Source organism: Populus alba, chromosome 19 (assembly GCF_005239225.2).
Source record: "Populus alba chromosome 19, ASM523922v2, whole genome shotgun sequence".
NCBI classification, from domain to species: Eukaryota; Viridiplantae; Streptophyta; class Magnoliopsida; order Malpighiales; family Salicaceae; genus Populus; species Populus alba.
Genome location: NC_133302.1, coordinates 15,527,011 through 15,549,804, shown reverse-complemented (window position 1 = coordinate 15,549,804; position 22,794 = coordinate 15,527,011). Strand labels below are relative to the sequence as shown.

Genomic DNA, 22,794 nt, shown 5'->3' with positions numbered 1-22,794 from the left:
TTGTGTATGGGATTTCTCCGAAGTTTTCCTGGATATCCTTACAGTATATGCTTAGCATATATGCTAAATGCCGTACAACAGATCTCTTACAATGAGATGGAGAAACCAATGACTAATGGAGTCATTGGAAGATGGCCCCTCTTTCCCTGAAACTTGGTTGACTTTCATTTTTTTTTTCTTTTTCGTTGTATTTGAATCTTGTACGTGTATAATTGTAATGTTTTGAAATTAATAAGATAGGATATTACAACAAAGCCCTTGGAGGCTTAAAAGTGGGAATAAATGAATGAGGGGTATTATGGTAAATGAACAAAAAATTGATAAATATAAATAGGAAGTAAAAAAAAAAAAAAGGGAAAGTGTGATCTGAAATATTCAGAAACGTGAGAGAGAAGGGAGAAAGAAGAAGAAGAGAAAAGAAGGGAAAATAAGGGAAAAAGGAAGAGATTTGGAGGAAATAAGTGAAAAAGGTAAGATTTAGGTTGTTTAATGTGTATAATATGTTAATTAAGCTTTAATTTCAGTTTTGATGAATGTTAGGGTTTTGAGAATTTATGTTTGATTTAAATTGATGAATTAATTTGAAGGTTATAAGGTTAATTGTTGTAGGTAATTGATTATTAAGTTGATTATGGAAGATTGTGATGATTTTGAGTTATAATTTTGTTTGAATTGTGAATTTGTGTTAGAAATCAGGGGATAACAGTAGGTGATCTGTTGAAATTCTGGGTTTGAGGTTGAAGATGATGAAAATTCAATTTGGTCCCTCAATTTCCGAAAATTACAGTTTAGTCCCTGAACTTTGGAAAATTACAAATTGGTCCCTGGAGCATATTCCGAGATTCTGAACAGAATAACATATAAATTATGGACATAATTACTGTATAGATAAGATAATTTAACACTTTCAATTTAGTCCTCCAATTTAACAAAAAGTACAATTTGACCCTAAAAATTTAGTAAAATTCCAGAATGATCCCTGAAGCATAATGATACATACTGGACAGAATTGAGGATTAATTAAGGTCAGAATTTCAGTATATTCATGGATTTATGACAAATTTCAGTTTGGTTCTCCATTTGATAAAAGTTACAATTTGGCCCTAAAAATATGGAAAAATTCCAGATTAGTCCCTAGCTGTAATATTAGCTTTTGCAGATTAGTTTGATGAATAATTAAGGGTTACTTAGTGAATTATTACCAATTTTATTAGTTGTTTTTATTATGGATTAGATTTCGGGAAAACCGTTAGATTTTGGGTTTTTGAGAAAATTACCTAGTTAGGTCAAAAACCATATAGGATTACGGAATACACCCTTAGTTAAGTGTATTAAATAGGTTATATGTTCTTTCGAGTCGTTCTTGAATATGTCTCATTTGTATTCAGATAATCCTGATATTCTACCGACGGGACGTCAGTAGGATTTTCTTCAGTGTCTGCTTTTGGCTTCTGTTTGCTTTTGAGTCAGGTGAGTGGATAATTTTCCATATGCATGAGAAATATTATAAATATTTGATTTGTTAATATGAATTGGATCATGCTTCTTGATAATATATATTGATTATTATCCTTGTTATGATAAAGCATGATCAATTATTGAATCTGAATTCTTGATATGAACCAGTCTGTATTTTGAAGTGAATTCTGAATTGATAGCTCCTCATTTGATTGATGTCATGAGTTGAGCTTTGAGATATGAATATGTTTGTTTGATTATGATTATGAACCTATGGTATGTCAGTCAGAATACCCATGCTAACAGGGTAGTGTTAGTCTTTGTGCACATCGTATCTGAACCCTAGTTGGTCGGGGGAGACACCAACCTGTATGGACTGATCATCCAACAGTACGGAGCCTCATGCTCATTGCATTTTGATTTTCTGACGAGTTCTACCATATGATATTCTTGTTATGGCCTATTTGATAAACCTTCGTATAAGAACTAAAGCCATACTTGTATATATATATATTTCTCATTGCTATATTACCTCGTGTGTGTATATTGAACGTTATCTACTCACTGAGTTGTTGAACTCACCCTCTCATTATTTATTCTTTTCAAGCTTATAGCTTGATAGCGGGTTACTTTTGTTGAACCTTCCGAACCTGCTTTTGGTTGTAATTTGTATCTTTCTTTTTATGTCAAGTTAGTGCTCCAAAACTATGAAATTATATTAACTCTTGTATTAAGACAATCGAATTATGTTATGAAATTAATTTGTTGTTAATGTTGTGCTAAACTCTGATTGAGTTGTTCAAAAGATTGTATGTAAGTTTGGGTTCGCATAGGTTTGGAACCTTGGAGGGGAACCTTGCCTATGTGCCGGTCATGGATCCGGGATTCGGGTCGTGACAAACTTGGTATCAGAGCTTTAGGTTAAAGAAACAATAATATGATTAATTTCATAATAAGTGGAGCATCAGGATCCGTATCGTCTTGTTTGTTGTTTTTGAAATTTTAAATTCTCATCAAGTATGTCTTCTTTCTTGTGATAGATATGCTTTCCTATAATTCTGTGATAATCATCATGCTATTGTTCTAGCATGACTTAAGTGCTCTCACTTTTATTTGTGGAAATGTCGAGGAATATATGAATAACTGATATTATTAGAGTAAATGACAATAAAGATAATGGCTTTATTATGTAGTTTAGAAATGCAAGGTATAGGAGGTAGGGCAGTACATCTGCACCTCAACATGTTCTTCCTGTTTGCTCTTTTGAAGCAAAAGTTTTGTTTAATACGAGTGCAACTCATTCGTTTGTGTCCCCATATTTTGCCATGAGGTTAGATAAACAACCAACCTTGTTAAAATCCCCCATTTCATTCTCCACTCCCTTAGATGAGTTAATATTAGTAAAGTATGTGTATCTGGATTGTGAAATAGAGATTGGAGATAAGATCTTTATGGGAGACTTAAATGTCTTAGATATGGTTGATTTTGATGTGATTTTAGGAATGGATTGGTTGGCTAAGCATAGGGCTTCGGTAAATTGTTGGGGTAAGAAAATAATGTTTGATCTAGATCAAGAAGTTGGGTTGGTATTTCAAGGAGATAAGATTGAGTCTCCATCAATTATGTTGTCGGCTATCTCGAGGAAAATGGCCCGGAAAGGGGTACAGTGCTACCTAGCATATATTGTGGATGTAGAGAAAGAAGTTCCCCAGTTAGATGAAGTCCCTATAGTAAGAGAGTTTATCGATGTATTTCCCGATGACTTACCTGGATTGCCTCCGTATAGAGAGATTGAGTTTTGTATTGATTTGGTTCCGGGCACCAAACTAATATCAATGGCACCATATAGAATGGCGCCAGCAGAATTGAGGGAGTTAAAGGAGCAGTTGCAGGATTTGTTGGATAAAAAGTTTATCCGACCAAGTGTGTCCCCTTGGGGAGCTCCGGTGTTGTTTGTGAAGAAGAAAGATGGGTCATTGAGGTTGTGTATAGATTATAGGCAATTGAATCGGGTGACAGTTCGAAATAGATACCCACTCCCTCGTATAGATGATTTGTTTGATCAGTTACAGGGAGCTCAATTCTTTTCTAAGATCGATCTTCGATCTGGGTATCATCAGTTGAGGATTAGGGAGGAGGACATTTCAAAGACAGCTTTTAGAACTCGGTATGGTCATTATGAGTTCTTAGTGATGTCTTTTGGGTTGACGAATGCACCAGCAGCTTTTATGGACTTGATGAATAGAGTGTTTGGCCAATTTATTGATCGATTTGTGATAGTTTTTATTGACGATATTTTGGTGTATTCGAGGTCTAGAGAGGAGCATGAGCAGCATTTGAGAATGGTGCTTCAAACTCTACGAGATCATCAGTTGTATGGCAAGTTCTCAAAGAGTGAGTTTTGGTTGGAGAGTGTTGCATTTCTTGGGCATGTAGTGTCAAGGAATGGGATTGAGGTTGATCCTCAAAGATTGAGGCAGTTAAGCAGTGGCTTAGGCCTACTTCAGCGACAGAGATTAGAAGTTTCTTAGGTTTGGCCGACTACTATCGGAGGTTTGTGGAGAACTTTTCTTGGATTTCTGCACCATTGACTAAGTTAACGCAGAAAAATGTTAAGTTTTAGTGGTCTGAAGCTTGTGAGAAAAGTTTCTTAGAGTTGAAGGAGAGATTGACTACAGCGCCTAGTCTAGCAGTACCATCAGGTTCTGGTGGTTACACAGTGTATTGTGATGCTTCGAGAGTGGGGTTAGGATGTGTTATAATGCAGCATGGCAAGGTTATTGCCTATGCTTCACGACAGCTGAAGAAGCATGAACAGAACTATCCTACACATGATTTAGAGATGGCGGCTGTAATTTTTGCTTTGAAGATTTGGAGGCACTACTTGTATGGTGAAACTTGTGAGATCTTTACAGATCACAAGAGCTTGAAATACATCTTTCAGCAGAGGGATCTAAACCTGAGGCAGAGAAGATGGATGGAACTACTGAAGGATTATGATTGTACCATACAGTACCACCCAGATAGAGCAAATGTAGTTGCCGATGCTTTGAGTAGAAAATCATCAGGGAGCTTAGCTCATATTCAGGAGGTACGAAGACCTCTGATTAGGGAGCTGCATGAGTTAGTGGATGAAGGAGTTAGATTTGATCTTAGTGAAACTGGAGCAATGATTGCTCATTTTCAGGTTAAGTCAGATTTGTTTGATAAGATAAAAGCAGCTCAGAAGAAAGATGATTCCCTACTCAGGATTAGAAATGAGGTTCAGCAGGGTAAAGCTGTAGGTTTTGTGATTGGTGATGATGATGTGTTGAGATATAGGGATAGGCTTTGTGTACCTGATGTTGATGATCTGAGGAGAGAATTGATGATAGAGGCACATCGGACAGTTTACACAATGCATCCAGGTTCCACCAAGATGTATAAAGATCTTAAGGTGTGTTGTTGGTGGAATAGGATAAAGGTTGATGTAGCAGATTTTGTTTCTAGGTGTTTGACCTGTCAGAGGGTAAAGGGTGAACACCAGAAACGTCCTGGATTGTTGTAACCATTGTTGATTCCAGAATGGAAGTGGGAGAGGATCACAATGGACTTTATGACAGGATTGCCTAGAAGTCAGGAGGGTTATGATTCGATATGGGTGATTGTTGACAGATTGACAAAATCAGCCCATTTTCTGCCAGTTAAGATTACTTATGGATATGCAAAGTTGGCGGAATTGTTTATTAGTGAGATTGTACGGTTGCATGGAGTGCCAATCTCGATAGTGTCTGATAGAGGTCCACAGTTTACATCACGGTTTTGGGTGAAATTTCAAGAAGCTATGGGTACTAAAGTGCAGTTGAGTACAGCTTTTCACCCTCAGACAGATGGTCAGTCTGAGAGGACTATTCAAACCTTGGAGGATATGCTACGGGCTTGTGTTATGGATTTTGGAGTTGGTTGGAGTAAGTTCCTACCATTAGTGGAATTTGCTTACAACAACAGTTATCAGGCTAGCATAGAAATGGCACCTTATGAGGCTTTGTATGGTCGGAAGTGTAGATCACCGGTTTGTTGGTTTGAGGTTGGTGAGAAGAAGCTAATGGGACCGGAGTTGATTCAGATTACCTCAGAGAAGATTGAGGTAATTAGAAAGAAGCTTCAAACAGCTCAGAGTAGACAGAAAAGTTACGCGGATAGAAGAAGGCGTGACTTAGAGTTTTCAGTGGGTGATTGTGTGTTCTTAAAAGTATCACCTACAAAAGGAGTATTCAGGTTTGGGAAGAAAGGCAAGTTGAGTCCTCGATTCATTGGACCGTATGAGATTCTGGAGAGAGTTGGGGTAGTTGCTTATAGGTTAGCATTACCACCAAACTTGTCTGCTATTCATCCGGTATTTCATGTTTCCATGTTAAGGAAATATATGTCAGATCCGTCACATATATTAGAGGTTCATCCCATTGACTTGAGGGATGATATGGTTTATGAGGTGCAACCGGAAGCTATAGTTGACCGACAAGTGAGGAAGCTTAGGTCGAAGGACATAGCTTCAGTGAAAGTGAAATGGAAAGGCCATTCACGTGAGGAAGCGACATGGGAGCTCGAGGATAAGATGCATGAGGAGTATCCTCATCTTTTCGATAATCTCGGTAAGTATTCAATCTTTTCTATTAAGTTTCGAGGACGAAACTTTTATAAGGTGGGGAGATTGTAATGTTTTGAAATTAATAAGATAGGATATTACAACAAAGCCCTTGGAGGCTTAAAAGTGGGAATAAATGAATGAGGGGTATTATGGTAAATGAACAAAAAATTGATAAATATAAATAGGAAGTAAAAAAAAAAAAAGGGAAAGTGTGATCTGAAATATTCAGAAACGTGAGAGAGAAGGGAGAAAGAAGAAGAAGAGAAAAGAAGGGAAAATAAGGGAAAAAGGAAGAGATTTGGAGGAAATAAGTGAAAAAGGTAAGATTTAGGTTGTTTAATGTGTATAATATGTTAATTAAGCTTTAATTTCAGTTTTGATGAATGTTAGGGTTTTGAGAATTTATGTTTGATTTAAATTGATGAATTAATTTGAAGGTTATAAGGTTAATTGTTGTAGGTAATTGATTATTAAGTTGATTATGGAAGATTGTGATGATTTTGAGTTATAATTTTGTTTGAATGGTGAATTTGTGTTAGAAATCAGGGGATAACAGTAGGTGATCTGTTGAAATTCTGGGTTTGAGGTTGAAGATGATGAAAATTCAATTTGGTCCCTCAATTTCCGAAAATTACAGTTTAGTCCCTGAACTTTGGAAAATTACAAATTGGTCCCTGGAGCATATTCCGAGATTCTGAACAGAATAACATATGAATTATGGACATAATTACTGTATAGATAAGATAATTTAACACTTTCAATTTAGTCCTCCAATTTAACAAAAAGTACAATTTGACCCTAAAAATTTAGTAAAATTCCAGAATGATCCCTGAAGCATAATGATACATACTGGACAGAATTGAGGATTAATTAAGGTCAGAATTTCAGTATATTCATGGATTTATGACAAATTTCAGTTTGGTTCTCCATTTGATAAAAGTTACAATTTGGCCCTAAAAATATGGAAAAAATTCCAGATTAGTCCCTAGCTGTAATATTAGCTTTTGCAGATTAGTTTTGATGAATAATTAAGGGTTACTTAGTGAATTATTACCAATTTTATTAGTTGTTTTTATTATGGATTAGATTTCGGGAAAACCGTTAGATTTTGGGTTTTTTGAGAAAATTACCTAGTTAGGTCAAAAACCATATAGGATTACGGAATACACCCTTAGTTAAGTGTATTAAATAGGTTATATGTTCTTTCGAGTCGTTCTTGAATATGTCTCATTTGTATTCAGATAATCCTGATATTCTACCGACGGGACGTCAGTAGGATTTTCTTCAGTGTCTGCTTTTGGCTTCTGTTTTGCTTTTGAGTCAGGTGAGTGGATAATTTTCCATATGCATGAGAAATATTATAAATATTTGATTTGTTAATATGAATTGGATCATGCTTCTTGATAATATATATTGATTATTATCCTTGTTATGATAAAGCATGATCAATTATTGAATCTGAATTCTTGATATGAACCAGTCTGTATTTTGAAGTGAATTCTGAATTGATAGCTCCTCATTTGATTGATGTCATGAGTTGAGCTTTGAGATATGAATATGTTTGTTTGATTATGATTATGAACCTATGGTATGTCAGTCAGAATACCCATGCTAACAGGGTAGTGTTAGTCTTTGTGCACATCGTATCTGAACCCTAGTTGGTCGGGGAGACACCAACCTGTGTGGGACTGATCATCCAACAGTACGGAGCCTCATGCTCATTGCATTTTGATTTTCTGACGAGTTCTACCATATGATATTCTTGTTATGGCCTATTTGATAAACCTTCGTATAAGAACTAAAGCCATACTTGTATATATATATATTTCTCATTGCTATATTACCTCGTGTGTGTATATTGAACGTTATCTACTCACTGAGTTGTTGAACTCACCCTCTCATTATTTATTCTTTTCAAGCTTATAGCTTGATAGCGGGTTACTTTTGTTGAACCTTCCGAACCTGCTTTTGGTTGTAATTTGTATCTTTCTTTTTATGTCAAGTTAGTGCTCCAAAACTATGAAATTATATTAACTCTTGTATTAAGACAATCGAATTATGTTATGAAATTAATTTATTGTTAATGCTGTGCTAAACTCTGATTGAGTTGTTCAAAAGATTGTATATAAGTTTGGGTTCGCATAGGTTTGGAACCTTGGAGGGGAACCTTGCCTATGTGCCGGTCATGGATCCGGGATTCGGGTCGTGACAATAATCCTTGAAACTTTGTATGCTACACAACCCACAAATGACAGGAACCTTGAAAACTTGGAGCTTAACTGGCTTGTGTGGTCCCAGGTTTCCAGTATGAAGCAGCTGTTTAACTTGGAAGCAAATTGCTAACACCATAAATCCTTCTTTTAGCTATTCAGCTTGGGAACTTCGAAAACCATCTTCCATCTGGTATCTTCGAGACAGTCTTGTAAATAAAGGAGGGGGAAGGGTTGACTTGAGGTTGTCCATATGATCCATCATTCCATGCCAACAAGGGCAATGTTTATAAATCCCTACTTGATTACCAAACACTCATCCACCTTAATAAACTTTTTGCTCTTCGGCACTAACGCACCTCTCTGATGCCCGCTATCGTGCTTGTCAGTGTATGTGCTACTTCTGATAAACCACCTATACATTAGAAATTCTACTTAAGATCATCGCTGTGGATATGGTCTTACTGTAAAAGTTGCTACTCCAATATGCTCATCTTTTCTAGAAAATGAGTTGCAATCACACAATCATGATACACTTATCCACCTAGATGCAACTTGAAAGGGAACGTCAAGATACCTGGTGCCATCGCACAGAAAGAATTTCCTTACACAATTCTTACCATGATGATGTTCATGTGGATCAATCCAACCTTTGAAAGGTGATCATAGTTGCTTTTGGGTCTTATGGGCTGTCTGAAGATTTCCACTGGATGGTGGTTCAAGACTTCCGTGATTGGTATAGCACCTTATTTCAGGAAGCATCATCATGGTGGGTAAGAACTGAAATGGTGAACTTCTAAATGCAAAGATTTTCAACGTTATAAACAGACGAGAGAAAAATATTAGCGGAAATACCAGCTCTTCTTCTCCTGTACTATTCTGATGTAACTCTTACCTTTGCAGATTTAGCAAGTTAAGCAAGTCAACTTTAGATAATGGTCATTTAGAAATTCAATAGACAGGTAATTATGTAAGCTTGCAAAATATAGTCTCTCCTAAGTACATTATGCTTCTATTTTGATTTTTTGTCCACGTTGGTAATCTAAATAGAGGATTGCCGGGACATTATATCTGCTATATACTTCATACATTAATGTCTAATAGCATAGAAAAGTTGAAAAAGAGACATTATTAAGACTCTGCCTCTCATATCATCAGTCACCATTTTCATGTTAAAATGTGAACAGTTCATTTTTGCTAAATTGACAAGGACTCCAGGCAGTTTGTGTTTGCTGTATAAACGATAGAATTTTAATTTCTCCCTGGACTCTTTTATGTAGACAGAAGATGTCTGAACAAGAAGCAGCTGATATGAAAAGGAAGGATGGGTGTAATTCTTGCGGAAACTTGGATAGAGTATAGGCTTCGATGGTGAGTGCATATTACCATGGAAATGTTGAAAATTGATGCAATAGGAGAACCCTTCAGGATCTTGGTAGCATCTTCATCCATGGCTCGTTTCAAGTGTTTACTCTCGACACGTCTAGAATCAACAGAACGCTAAATTTGAGTATATATAATCGGATCATGATCTCCTTGGCATGGTTGAATGAAATCATTTTAATGATTACAGACAATTCCTGATGATGAGCATATGAAGCAAATCCTGTTGGAATTAATGTTGAAATCTAGAGTAATGTTAAGTTGAGTTTTCCAAATAGCCCTTGTAGGTCTTACAGGTTCAATGCATTAATGATGTGGTTATCCTTAAGTCTCTAGAATTATCACTTGACTAATATAAATATACATCTTGAAAGTAATGCAATCCAAGTCCATTAGCACTCTCAGATCCATGAGACTTCCCCTCATATGAGAGTAGTATAAGAAAGATGCTTTCCATCATGCATCCCTTCTTCTCTCAATTTCTGACAAAACCACTGGTACAGTCAGGATGCACAGCAATATCCATCAAGAATTTGCAATTTTTCTTTGTGTTTTTCCTGCTCTAAACACCCTACTGAGGACACAGTTTTTCACTTTTGTCTGAAAAACCAATGCTCTCATATCTCACGTGCAAATATCAGATTTTTCAAAACTTGATATACCAGTACCTGGCAGTGGTTTCTGACACTACCACATGGTAACAGAAATTCTGATTGGAGAATGGAATGGAAAATAAGCCAGTTTTCAGGAATAAGAGTCAATTGCGTGACCTAGACTCAAGATTGACAATAGCAGCAGTCTTCCTCTGGAGCTCCGGCATGTTTCCTCCGACAAGTTTGTCAACTTGTCGCCCATCTTTAAGGAAGAAGAACGTTGGAGTTGCTTTAATTTCCCATGAAGTACTCAGTTCCTGCATCCAATCAGACAGCACATTTCACTTATCAAATATGTTCTCTGACTAATCTCTATCTATTGAACACACTAAAAAACTGAATCAAACATATTAATTTATTGCTATGCGTTGATCACATATGAGAACCTGATGCAGAAATTCATATTTGTGTTTCAAATAGGCATCGACGAATTATTACAGCTCAAGTATAATTTCATCACCATGCATATAGATGTAGATAAGTCTTGACTTTTGTCTTTTAAATTGTAAAGGTGAATGAGAGTTCGTGTAAAAGTAGAGAGAAATTCTTGACAGCCTTGACGTGCATTGATCTTCATTCTCTGTTACCTAAGGCTAACAGTAAAAACATGTTTTACTTACTGCAAGCTCATCAACATCAACTGTTAGAAATACGACGGAGGAATATTTATCCGCAAGCTCGCAGAAAGCTTGTGCAGTTGTTTTACATGGAGCACACCACAATGCACTGAAATTTACGACCACCTGTTGGACAGGTGAGGGGGGAAATTACCAATGTGAGAAGTTAGACATGTAAATGATGACAGTTACATCTGAATACTACCAAAGCATCCATATGAATTTGTCACCCTGTAATGACTGGATTCAGGAGATGTGGGGAAAAGGAAAATGGAGAGAAGGTAAACATAAAAGGTAGCCAAGTGTTAAGAACTTACAATCTTCCCATCCCTACTTGCTTCTGATATTTTTTCATTCCATTTCTCCATAGTGGTAAGAAGGTGAACGTTTCTACTGGCAAATTCTTTACGATAATTCTCTTGATGAACACTTTCTTCATTACCTCTATGACAATTATTACAACAAACGCAGACCTGCAAGAGTTATCCTCAATATGTTGAATGATATATCGAGGATGATGGACCGTGTCTAAATATGGGTTACCATGGACATTAGCATCCGAAGCATGATTACTTGATAAATGGTTCAGAACTGGCAAGCCAGGTTTCTTAAAAAATGAAAGAACTTTCGATTAAAACCCTGATAAGCTGGAGCCTGAAAACTTCATGTATTTTAAGGTGATGATATGTAGGTATAGGACAGAGGCTGAGTTCAAGAGCTAAATAATGCCTTGTGTTACAGCTGATCATACTGGTCTAGATTATCTTCTAGGTTCTTTCAGGTTTATGGAAATACATATTAGGTGGAAGACCCCATGAAAGTTCTGTTTAGAGAAGTGAAGAGGTGATCTTAAATCTAGGCATTCTTGACAAATACTTTGATTTGTTAACTGACACCATCATAGTTTTCATCAAGAAACAAGACATTGTGGATTGTCAACCCTACAACCATTTGTCATTTGAAACGAAATATATACATATTGAGAGGTTTGAAGAAACTGAACATGGAAATGAAGAGGCTTCAAGGTTTCAAAAGGTAAACTTGATCAGGCTCTATTCAACAAAAACAAAGTTGAGAATCAAGATTCACTGCAAAAGAAGTCGCAGCAACAGCCAGCAGGAGCCTTAAAACAGCAAGAGCATTACAGAATGAAGATCACGTATACATGAAGAATATCAGGAGGAGAGATGAGCATAGTTCTTTTCAGCTTGTTTAAAGAGACTCACCGTGGACCAACAATGTCCCATTACACCCTGGTGATGGATTTGCGATTACAGCAGGCTCCTAAAAGAGAATATCCATCAGATCTGTTGCAGTTCTTTTTCTTTTTTCTTCCAGGTAAAACACGAAAGGCACTAGAGATACATGGCATAAGTTCTCTTTATGTATCATCTTTTAAACCAAAAGAGTAAAATCCAGTTCCATTATTTTTGGCTCGAAATGCAAAATAAACTCCCCTAATCTTCTGCGGATTTCATTATCTTATACCTATCTTTTCTCTCTTTATGGTAAAATGTTTCTCCCATTCCTTCTTTTCCCCTCTTACATTAGCAATGACAACATTAAGCCGTCCAAAGCTTTGCAAAACAATAATGTAGTCTTCCTCTTTCTTGCCAAGACAGCAAAACCATTTAAATTTGGGTGGATGCATTTCATCTAAACCAGATTGTTGACTTACAAGCAATAACAATTGGAAATTACAGTTTTGGATAAATTTGTAAGACATTTACGCATTACCTAAATGAGATCATTTCTTATGTTAATTATCATCAAAAGATTCAAACAGCTAGAGCAGTCCAAACAAAGAAAAGAACAGAGGCATGAAGAGAAGTTTTACCTTTGGATCCAATTGATTCTGATATGTAGTGCCTTATCAGAAATAGACAACATGGGCAGTCAAAGATCCCGTAAAACTTTCAACAGAGAAAGAGAAATGCTAGAGACTATAGGTGTCCTTCCCTTCAGGGGGTGTGTTGCCATTTCAAGTTTCCACCTTTGGGTTGTTTCCTGTAAACTAACGACATATTCTACTACAACCAACGAATAAACAAGTGGCTGCTAGTAAAACAATACCCTATTTAATAGACCTTTTTTGGCCTTCTATTTCTATCCTACGACCTCCTTTTTTTGTTCATGGCGTTATTAACCAGAGTGGTGGTTAATATGCAATATGCATTTACAAAGCCTCACCTTACCCTTGTGAAATGCTTTAATCTCAGCCATCTGGAAAATTATCTTTCATCTCTTTTGAATTAATTTACTGCATCATGTTCATTGATTTCATGGATTATCTGTAGTGTGAAATATATCTATTTTATCAAGTTGATTAGCCTGAAAATGGCTTATATTTTAGGAGGTTAAGTGGCATCACAATTAATTCTCTGTAAAGTTATCTTGAATTTCAGCCTAGCATAAGGAAGCTTCAGTTTCATGGATTCTGCAGATCAGTTAAAGCATATCAGCCAGCTTATAATAGTTGGAAAAGAGTTCGCTTACAAGAAATCAAGGGGCAGGAAGTTTATTTTTCCGAAGATTAATTCTAAAAATCTTCTACAGGATTCAAGTACTACAATTCGTGGTGAAGTATGGATACATTGAGAGGTTAAGGCTTAGCATGTGTGCATGATGCATTCATGCATATCGCCTTACCATATCAGACAGCATCTGATATATCATTTCCATAACGCGAAAAATTTAAACTCTCATGGAGTTTGGACATTAGACTCGGCATCGGAGGATGACCTGTTCTTCGAGTCAGAATGTTGAATTTCCTCTATCATCCTAACAACTTCATCCATTTTGGGACGCATATCTGGTGCTTTTGCCACACAAGCCAAAGCAATCTGAAGCATCTGCACCATTTCCTCTTCAATATGTTGGTGCCTTACAAGCTCAACATCAAAAACCTCTGCAGTCCATTCTTCTCTGACAACAGACCGCACCCATCTTGGAAGATCAACCACACTGTCATGCCCTGGAACTTGTAGTGGGGCTTTCCCGGTCAGCATTTCCAGGAGGAGCACCCCAAAACTATAAACATCAGATTTCTGAGAGGCTTTGCGTGTTTCAATCACCTCCGGAGCACGATATCCAATGGTTCTATACATGGTTGTGGGGAAGTTCATCAGAGGAGCCAATCCAACATCAGAGATGCACCCATCAAGATCTGGGGTGAGGAGTACATTGGAAGCCTTGATGTTACCGTGGAAAAATTTGGCACCACCTTCAGAATGAATGCTGGCAATTCCCCTGGCAGTCCCAAGGCATATCTTCACTCTTGCATTCCAATCCAGTGAAGTTCTACCTCCAGCCCTATTGCCTATTATTTCCATGCAAATAGAGCACGGGGAAGAAGTATAAAATTTATATCAGAGACAAATGATAATACAAGGGAGTGCAGTCAAATTGTCCTAGTTACAGGCATAGCAAAGTTGAAGTAAGCTGAAAAGGTTTGATTTATACAAATGTTATGGTAATTATGCAGATCACAGCACACCAAGCAACCAATTTACATCTTTTTAAATACTATGAGAGGTTCCACATTATTTGATATTGTTACCTGGTTCCAAACAACTGTACCAATAATGTCACGACCCGAATCCCGGATCCGTGACCGGCAACGTAGGAGCGGTGTCGAAAGGACACCTCACCTACGCTAAGCCTCAGAACGAACATATCAAAAGAACAATTTGTTCCAAAATACGCAGCGGCTCATAATATTCAGAAATATTATATTATTCAAATACTGATGAAACCGAAAGATAGTTATTAAAACAAAAATAATAATTCATAATACTCATTACATTGTCAAAATCCAAATTTAATTAAAACAAGGTAACAGTGGAGCGTCTAAGACATCAAATCAAAATTGAAAGGAAAGCCTCGCGAACAAGCAAGGCATACCGACCAGAACTGGAGAAGCGGAAACACTCAACAAAGTTCCAGAAACTAAGAACCTGAAATAATATTAAAAATGAGAGGTGAGTTCAACCAACTCAGTGAGGGAATAACATTTAATATACATTTTAGATATTTCAGATATTAATAAGTTGTAAGATGATTTATCTTAATATACATATACATATACATATACATATACATATACTTACTAATCATATTATCATAACGTAACATATAGTTATCATAACGTAACATATTATTATAACGTAGTGGATTACATGTCAGAGATCAGATGACACCCGAAGGTGACCAGATGACACCCGAAGGTGACCAGATGACACCCGTCGGTGACCAGATGACACCCGTCGGTGACCACTGTGGGATGATCAATCGCCACAGGCTGATGCCTCTCTCACCAGCTAGGTAACAGAATACTATGTGCACACAGGCTAACTATTCTCCGTTAGCATGGAGTACTGACAAGTCCCATATCAAGGCATAACAAATATTCACATAATCATCAAAGAAACGTATATCATATCAAATAGAATTTACTTTAACAGATTGCGAGTGAAAATTCAATAATAAATTAGTACTCGGAAAATAAAGCAACATATATAAATATTCAAGAAATTTACTAGTTGTACTCATTGTATAATCAACATACATATTTATTTATATTATATGCATATTAAAGATTATTCCACTCACCCGGAAAATACTGAACTAAAGGAATGTCAGACAAAAGACCCGAAAATCCGATTAAGGATCGTTAGGAGAACCTACAATAAATATATGCAATATACTCAAAAACAGATCAAACAAAAGATCCCAATGCATAAAATAAACCGGGCTTAATCTCCCAAGTTTAGGGACTAAAACGACAATTTTCCAAAACAGGGACCAAAACGTAATTTTACCCAATTTTGAGGACCGAATTGTAAATACATGACCATATTGAAATTTATCCATAATTCGTCCTTATCTTTGTCCAGAATCTTGAATTATGCCCCAAGGTCCAAAATGTGATTTTATCAAAATATTAGGGGTCAAATCGTAATTTGTCAAATTGGAGGACCAAACTGAAAATATTAATTATACTGGAATTTTGCCTTTAAATCATCCTCATTTCTGTTCAGAATCTCAATTTATGCCCCAGGGACCAATCTGTAAAATTTCCAAAGTTCGGGGACTAAACTGCAATTTCCGTAAATTGAGGGACCAAACTGAATTTTCGTCATCTTCAACCTCAAACCCAGAATTTCAACAGATCACCTACTGTTATCCCCTGATTTCTAACATAATTTCACCATTTAAGCAAAATCATAACTCAAAATCATTATCCTTCAATTCAATCTCTTAAAATCAACTAATTCATCAAATACCCACAATAATCAACTCCTAACCTTCAAATTAATTCATCAATTAACTCAAAATACAAACTTCAAAACTCTCAAAATTAATCAAAACCGAAATTTAACATATTATACACTTAAAACTATAAATCTTACCTTTTTACTTATTTCCTCTACTTCTCTTCTCCTTCCTTTCCTTCTCTCCTTTCTTTTCTTCTTCTTCCTCTTTCCCTTATCTCTCCCGTAGCTCTCTTTCTCTCAAAATCAGATCATTCTTTTTTTTTTTTTTTTCTTCTTATTTATATTTATCAACTATTAGTCAATTACCACACTACCCCTCAATCATTTATACCCTCTCTTTAAGCCTCCAAGGGCTTTGTTGCCTTTTCTCATTCCTTTTAATACAAAACATCACAATCTCCCCACCTTATAAAAGTTTCGTCCTCGAAACTTAATAGAAAAGATTGAATGACATCAAGACAAGATAGATCCTAAGCTCCACATATTACGAGGGTTTTAACAAAAACAAATAGATTACGAGGTTTTAATAAAACCATGCTCTGATACCACCTTTGTCACGACCCGAATCCCGGATCCGTGACCGGCAACGTAGGAGCGGTGTCGAAAGGACACCTCACCTACGCTAAGCCTCAGAACGAACATATCAAAAGAACAATTTGTTCCAAAATACGCAGCGGCTCATAATATTCAGAAATATTATATTATTCAAATACTGATGAAACCGAAAGATAGTTATTAAAACAAAAATAATAATTCATAATACTCATTACATTGTCAAAATCCAAATTTAATTAAAACAAGGTAACAGTGGAGCGTCTAAGACATCAAATCAAAATTGAAAGGAAAGCCTCGCGAACAAGCAAGGCATACCGACCAGAACTGGAGAAGCGGAAACACTCAACAAAGTTCCAGAAACTAAGAACCTGAAATAATATTAAAAATGAGAGGTGAGTTCAACCAACTCAGTGAGGGAATAACATTTAATATACATTTTAGATATTTCAGATATTAATAAGTTGTAAGATGATTTATCTTAATATACATATACATATACATATACATATACATATACTTACTAATCATATTATCATAACGTAACATATAGTTATCATAACGTAACATATTATTATAACGTAGTGGATTACATGTCAGAGATCAGATGACACCCGAAGGTGACCAGATGACACCCGAAGGTGACCAGATGAACACCCGTCGGTGACCAGATGACACCCGTCGGTGACCACTGTGGGATGATCAATCGCCACAGGCTGATGCCTCTCTCACCAGCTAGGTAACAGAATACTATGTGCACACAGGCTAACTATTCTCCGTTAGCATGGAGTACTGACAAGTCCCATATCAAGGCATAACAAATATTCACATAATCATCAAAGAAACGTATATCATATCAAATAGAATTTACTTTAACAGATTGCGAGTGAAAATTCAATAATAAATTAGTACTCGGAAAAATAAAGCAACATATATAAATATTCAAGAAATTTACTAGTTGTACTCATTGTATAATCAACATACATATTTATTTATATTATATGCATATTAAAGATTATTCCACTCACCCGGAAAATACTGAACTAAAGGAATGTCAGACAAAAGACCCGAAAATCCGATTAAGGATCGTTAGGAGAACCTACAATAAATATATGCAATATACTCAAAAACAGATCAAACAAAAGATCCCAATGCATAAAATAAACCGGGCTTAATCTCCCAAGTTTAGGGACTAAAACGACAATTTTCCAAAACAGGGACCAAAACGTAATTTTACCCAATTTTGAGGACCGAATTGTAAATACATGACCATATTGAAATTTATCCATAATTCGTCCTTATCTTTGTCCAGAATCTTGAATTATGCCCCAAGGTCCAAAAATGTGATTTTATCAAAATATTAGGGGTCAAATCGTAATTTGTCAAATTGGAGGACCAAAACTGAAAATATTAATTATACTGGAATTTTGCCTTTAAATCATCCTCATTTCTGTTCAGAATCTCAATTTATGCCCCAGGGACCAATCTGTAAAATTTCCAAAGTTCGGGGACTAAACTGCAATTTCCGTAAATTGAGGGACCAAACTGAATTTTCGTCATCTTCAACCTCAAACCCAGAATTTCAACAGATCACCTACTGTTATCCCCTGATTTCTAACATAATTTCACCATTTAAGCAAAATCATAACTCAAAATCATTATCCTTCAATTCAATCTCTTAAAATCAACTAATTCATCAAATACCCACAATAATCAACTCCTAACCTTCAAATTAATTCATCAATTAACTCAAAATACAAACTTCAAAAACTCTCAAAATTAATCAAAACCGAAATTTAACATATTATTACACTTAAAACTATAAATCTTACCTTTTTACTTATTTCCTCTACTTCTCTTCTCCTTCCTTTCCTTCTCTCCTTTCTTTTCTTCTTCTTCCTCTTTCCCTTATCTCTCCCGTAGCTCTCTTTCTCTCAAAATCAGATCATTCTTTTTTTTTTTTTTTCTTCTTATTTATATTTATCAACTATTAGTCAATTACCACACTACCCCTCAATCATTTATACCCTCTCTTTAAGCCTCCAAGGGCTTTGTTGCCTTTTCTCATTCCTTTTAATACAAAACATCACAAATAAAGTGATTCATCAGAATGTTATAACTCTCAAGGTTTTTTCAAGAATAAAAAAACCACCATTGAGATCTATTCAATCAAAAAGTACATTATTCTGCAGCAATCGGCAAAAACCAAAAGTATATAGATGGGTATATAGTTAGCTAAACTTCATCATGAGGAATTTTTAGAGTACCATAACTGTCTTTTCTGGCTGTTAATGACACCCAATCTCATAATCGATTCTAGGGAATTCGATCAATTGTTATTAGCCTATTTGGTATTCTTCACTAATTTAAAAAAAATTTCTTCAACAAATGCTGTAAACCTTCTCTGCAAGGGCTTTTAACTTTCATGGTTTAAGCCATTGTTAATGTGTAACTCTAGTCAATAAATCAAAAGAGCCAGCATGACTACTTTGTGCTAGACTGCCAGAAACAACTTGATGCAGAACTGTTGTATGATAGATGAGATTCCTAACCTTCTACCGTTTTCATTTGGGAAAACATGTTTCTCACAGAACCAAACACAGCTCCTAAAAGGATAAAACTCACTGGCTGAAGTTTAAACCATTTTCTGGTTCTCATTAAACTAGTGAACATTGGTCTTGCTTATTCTCAAGCAGTCGTTACTAGGTGAAAAATTTCCCTGGATAAAAATCACAAGTAGAAAATTTTGATCTGCCTCGCACAAATTTCTAATGCCAGGTGATGGAAGTAATGCAAAAAAAATGTGGAGGAAAGGAAAACAAAACTTATTCATTATAATTGAGCTAAAAGACAGCTTACCATGCAGGAATGCAGATAAGCTGCCTGCTGACATGTAGTTGTGAACTAGAAGCTTCTCATCTTTGGAGTAGTAATAAGCACGGAGTGGAACAATATTAGGGTGCTGTCCAATTCTCCCTATAACTTCCATCTGTTGCTCAAATTCCTTCTTTCCAGCAGCAACTTCCTTCAACCTTTTCACCACCACTGATGTCCCGTCCTCCAAAACTGCCTTGTAGGCTGTTCCATAACTCCCTTTACCAAGAACTTCAGCTGAAGCCCTCAACAAATCCTCAAGATCAAAGCTATAAGAACAGCCTTCAAAGAAGAACAGTTTGTTCTTCTCAGCCTCCTGCACCCCACTACCAAAATCCTTAGGCTTCTCGCTCTCAGCCTTCCCTTTCAATACTGTGTTTCTTGCCCCGTCTTTTCTTTTCAAGAAGCAAACGAAGATAACCATAATTATGAGAAACAGCACAGCTGATCCCCCAATTGCTATAGCAATTATAGAATTTGAACCAAGTTTCTTGTTGGAAGCAGTGTGAGATTGGGGCTTTGTTGGGGGGTTTAGAAAGTCATTTGGGGAAGGAGAAGGTGAAGAGGAGATGGTGGGGCAACGCTTGAGAGGCAGTCCACATAATAGAGAGTTCCCAACGAATGAATAATAGGAGAATTTCTGGAAAGAAAATGGAATTGTACCATTGAAATAGTTAAAGCTCAGATTTAAAGCCTTGAGTCTTGGAAGGTTGATATCGGGTATGGCTCCGGAGATGGAATTGTTTTGGAGGTATAATGCAGTGAGCTGAGTCAGATTCTGTATGGTGGGTGGAATGCTCCCAGTGAAGGAGTTAAAGGAAAGATCCAAGACATTGAGTTGAAGGGAGAGCAAGGCAGGGAAGACGCCAGAGAAGTTATTCTGTTGCAGGTAAAGGTGCCGAAGGGAAGGGAGGGAGGGGATATCAGAAGGAAGCTTTCCATTGAGGCTATTGGATCGGAGACTGAGAATCTTTAGAGAATTAAGTTTTCCTATAGTGTTGGCAGGGATAGGGCCATACAGTCCAACGCCCGGAAGATGGACAGCAACCACCCCGGTTCCATTTGTGTTGCACGTAATGCCAACCCAGGAGGTGCAAACTGAGGTAGAAGCATTCCAGTTGAGTTTCCGGATGTGTGGAACAGCAGCAGCAAAGTCAAGAAGTGCTTGTCTGTCAGAATTCAGGTCAGCTATAATCTGAGGAACAACTGGAAGTATGAAGAAAAGGAAAACAACTGTGGAAATGGAGGACAGGAGCTTCATTGATAGTTGCTCAGTTTGAAATGAACTATGCTTGTTTCTGGCTTCAGCAGCTCCCGGTTCTCCCCTGGTTCAGTGAATCAGAACATTGATAAAAGTTAGCTGAACATGGTTCTGTGGAAATGTTGAAGTTACTGAGATCGTTCACCACAACAGTAGATTACTGTACGTTAAAGTTGAATTTACTTTAGAACAAAAGAAGAAATAATAAATAAGGTGTTGTTGATTGACATTTTTATTTTGGGAAAGCAAAGCTCACTTACCAGAGGAAGCACATGTCAAAAAGCAGAGTGGTGATAAAGAATCCAAGAGGAAAAAAAAAAAAGATTGATGTAAAGAGAAAGCAAAAAGTTAAATTCTCTCCTTTTTTTTGTTAAAGAAAAGGCATTTCATAAAGAAAGTAGCACTATTGTTCTAACTAGCAGTATTAAGAAAGTAGGAAACAGATGCCACTAAGTCACTATCATTCACTCAGAATCTCATTTAATGCTTGTTCATTTTGAGCTATGGAGCTGTGTAAACCTGCGTTATTCATTAGAAGAAGAAATCGATTGGGAATCATGCAGGAGGGAAGCTCACAGGAAGTAACCATAAAGAAAATAAAGGAGCAAATAATTGATATCCAGTTGGATGTTAAAGAAAGTGTGCCTGATATCACTTGCTGATAAACAACATAAAATATATTTTCAAAAGTTAGCAAGTGACAAACAAATATTATGGAGATAGAGACTTATACCATGGAAACATGACAATTTTTCAATCTAATAACTTCTGCCTTGCATATCCAAAAGTACGTGCAAGAAAATCAGAATACAAAAATCTTTCCTGAAATCAGTTCCTGCAAATAGAAGGTAAAAGAAATAAAGGGGCAATACACTGAGAGGAGAACCAAGTTCAAGTGCTTTAAGTTGACGCTCCAGCTCAAAAATACAAAAAAAAAAAAAATTGGTGGAAGTGATAATGATAGTAATGGAATGCTAATTTGGGTCACCGAATTTATAGGCTAGTAACTGTATATATTCTTAGTAATTCTCCCAGCTGCTGTCTAAATATTCAGATTAAAAAGCGTTATCGCTGACCATGAATTTAAGGTCTGAAACTCCTTTCAAGTCCCAATAATGGATGTACAGAAGAACTTGAATCAAGGCAGAACCCCAAATCTAATTCAAGTTTTCAAGACAATGAAAATTTTATCAAGAAGCAAAAAAACCAAGCTATGAATAAAGAAATGGAGGTTATTTATTGTTATCAAACTTCTTGTATCTTGTTTAAAAAGGGAAAAAAAAAGAAAAAGAATAAGCATGCAGATGCATTCTTGGCCATCAACACGACAACCGACAGTGTGACTGTCTTTGTAACTAGGAATTAACAGCGTGAAATGCTTGCAAAAGTACGAGGACTGAAGCCTCTATATGCTATTCGTTTCTCTCTTTAAAAACTATGCAAGACTGCATTGAAACATGTTTGGTCCCGTTTTTCTTTTTTTATTGGAATACAACCGTGTCTTCTATGCATGCAACCATTGACAATGACACAGCAAGCATTTGAAGTCCAATACGGCTTCGCATTAACAGTAAATGTAACCTTAAATTACCCAGGAAAAGCTTGTGAGCACAATGAATTTGTAGAGCTCACAACCCGCTTCTCAACTTCACAAGAAACTGTAGCCTTTTCATCTATTATCTTCTATATGTGTATGAAAAAGAGAGACAGAAGGGGGGGTGATGATAAGAACAGAAATCCATAGATTTAATATTGCTCTAGCATAATTAAAAAGTAATCTTGTTCTAGTATGGTTAAGACAGTAGGATAGGCAGTAAGCTGGGAGTTTGTTGCAATGTCATTTTCTTGCCATGAGATTTTACCTGTGTTGGACAACAAACTCA

At 36.3% G+C, this 22,794-nt stretch overlaps 2 protein-coding genes and 1 long non-coding RNA gene across 9 annotated transcripts; 1 reads left to right on the top strand and 2 right to left on the bottom strand.

The window, feature by feature from the left end:
• Nucleotides 1-223: 223 nt before the first annotated feature.
• LOC140955114 (uncharacterized) lies at nucleotides 224-2,230 on the top strand. The gene is made up of 2 exons (XR_012168844.1): nucleotides 224-470; nucleotides 1,389-2,230. It is a non-coding gene; the product is annotated as an uncharacterized lncRNA (long non-coding RNA).
• An 8,167-nt stretch (nucleotides 2,231-10,397) lies between these two features.
• On the bottom strand, nucleotides 10,398-11,613 carry LOC118061298 (thioredoxin H-type). Its single transcript, XM_035074729.2, has 3 exons — nucleotides 11,266-11,613; nucleotides 10,952-11,074; nucleotides 10,398-10,588 (listed from the first exon to the last, which is right to left on the bottom strand). Exons 1-3 carry the CDS (start codon nucleotides 11,314-11,316, stop codon nucleotides 10,436-10,438), a joined length of 327 nt encoding a protein of 108 aa, XP_034930620.2. The 5' UTR covers nucleotides 11,317-11,613; the 3' UTR covers nucleotides 10,398-10,435.
• Nucleotides 11,614-13,423: 1,810 nt separating this feature from the next.
• On the bottom strand, nucleotides 13,424-21,670 carry LOC118061295 (probable inactive receptor kinase At5g58300). Of its 7 annotated transcripts, none has more exons than XR_012168882.1 (5): nucleotides 18,609-18,865; nucleotides 17,805-17,875; nucleotides 16,360-17,147; nucleotides 15,560-15,630; nucleotides 14,158-14,267 (listed from the first exon to the last, which is right to left on the bottom strand). XR_012168882.1 is itself a non-coding variant. In XM_073406889.1 (3 exons), exons 1-3 carry the CDS (start codon nucleotides 21,653-21,655, stop codon nucleotides 13,651-13,653), a joined length of 1,968 nt encoding a protein of 655 aa, XP_073262990.1. In that variant the 5' UTR covers nucleotides 21,656-21,670; the 3' UTR covers nucleotides 13,424-13,650. The 7 variants fall into 7 exon arrangements, 2 of the variants coding, with proteins under 2 accessions (XP_073262990.1, XP_034930617.2); XR_012168880.1 differs by lacking the exon at nucleotides 14,158-14,267 and adding an exon at nucleotides 14,692-14,904; XR_012168884.1 differs by lacking the exons at nucleotides 14,158-14,267; nucleotides 16,360-17,147 and adding an exon at nucleotides 14,668-14,904.
• Nucleotides 21,671-22,794: the final 1,124 nt, after the last annotated feature.

Excerpts from the sequence above, each read along its gene's own strand:
- LOC118061298 (XM_035074729.2), bottom strand. The coding sequence starts at position 11,316 with ATGGAGAAATGGAATGAAAAAATATCAGAAGCAAGTAGGGATGGGAAG. Across the intron at positions 11,075-11,265 it reads CAAGTAGGGATGGGAAGATT|GTGGTCGTAAATTTCAGTGC; the intron begins GTAAGTTCTTAA and ends CCTGTCCAACAG. Across the intron at positions 10,589-10,951 it reads TTGATGTTGATGAGCTTGCA|GAACTGAGTACTTCATGGGA; the intron begins GTAAGTAAAACA and ends GATTGGATGCAG.
- LOC118061295 (XM_035074726.2), bottom strand. Across the intron at positions 14,268-19,635 it reads CTTATCTGCATTCCTGCATG|GCAATAGGGCTGGAGGTAGA; the intron begins GTAAGCTGTCTT and ends TGGAAATAATAG.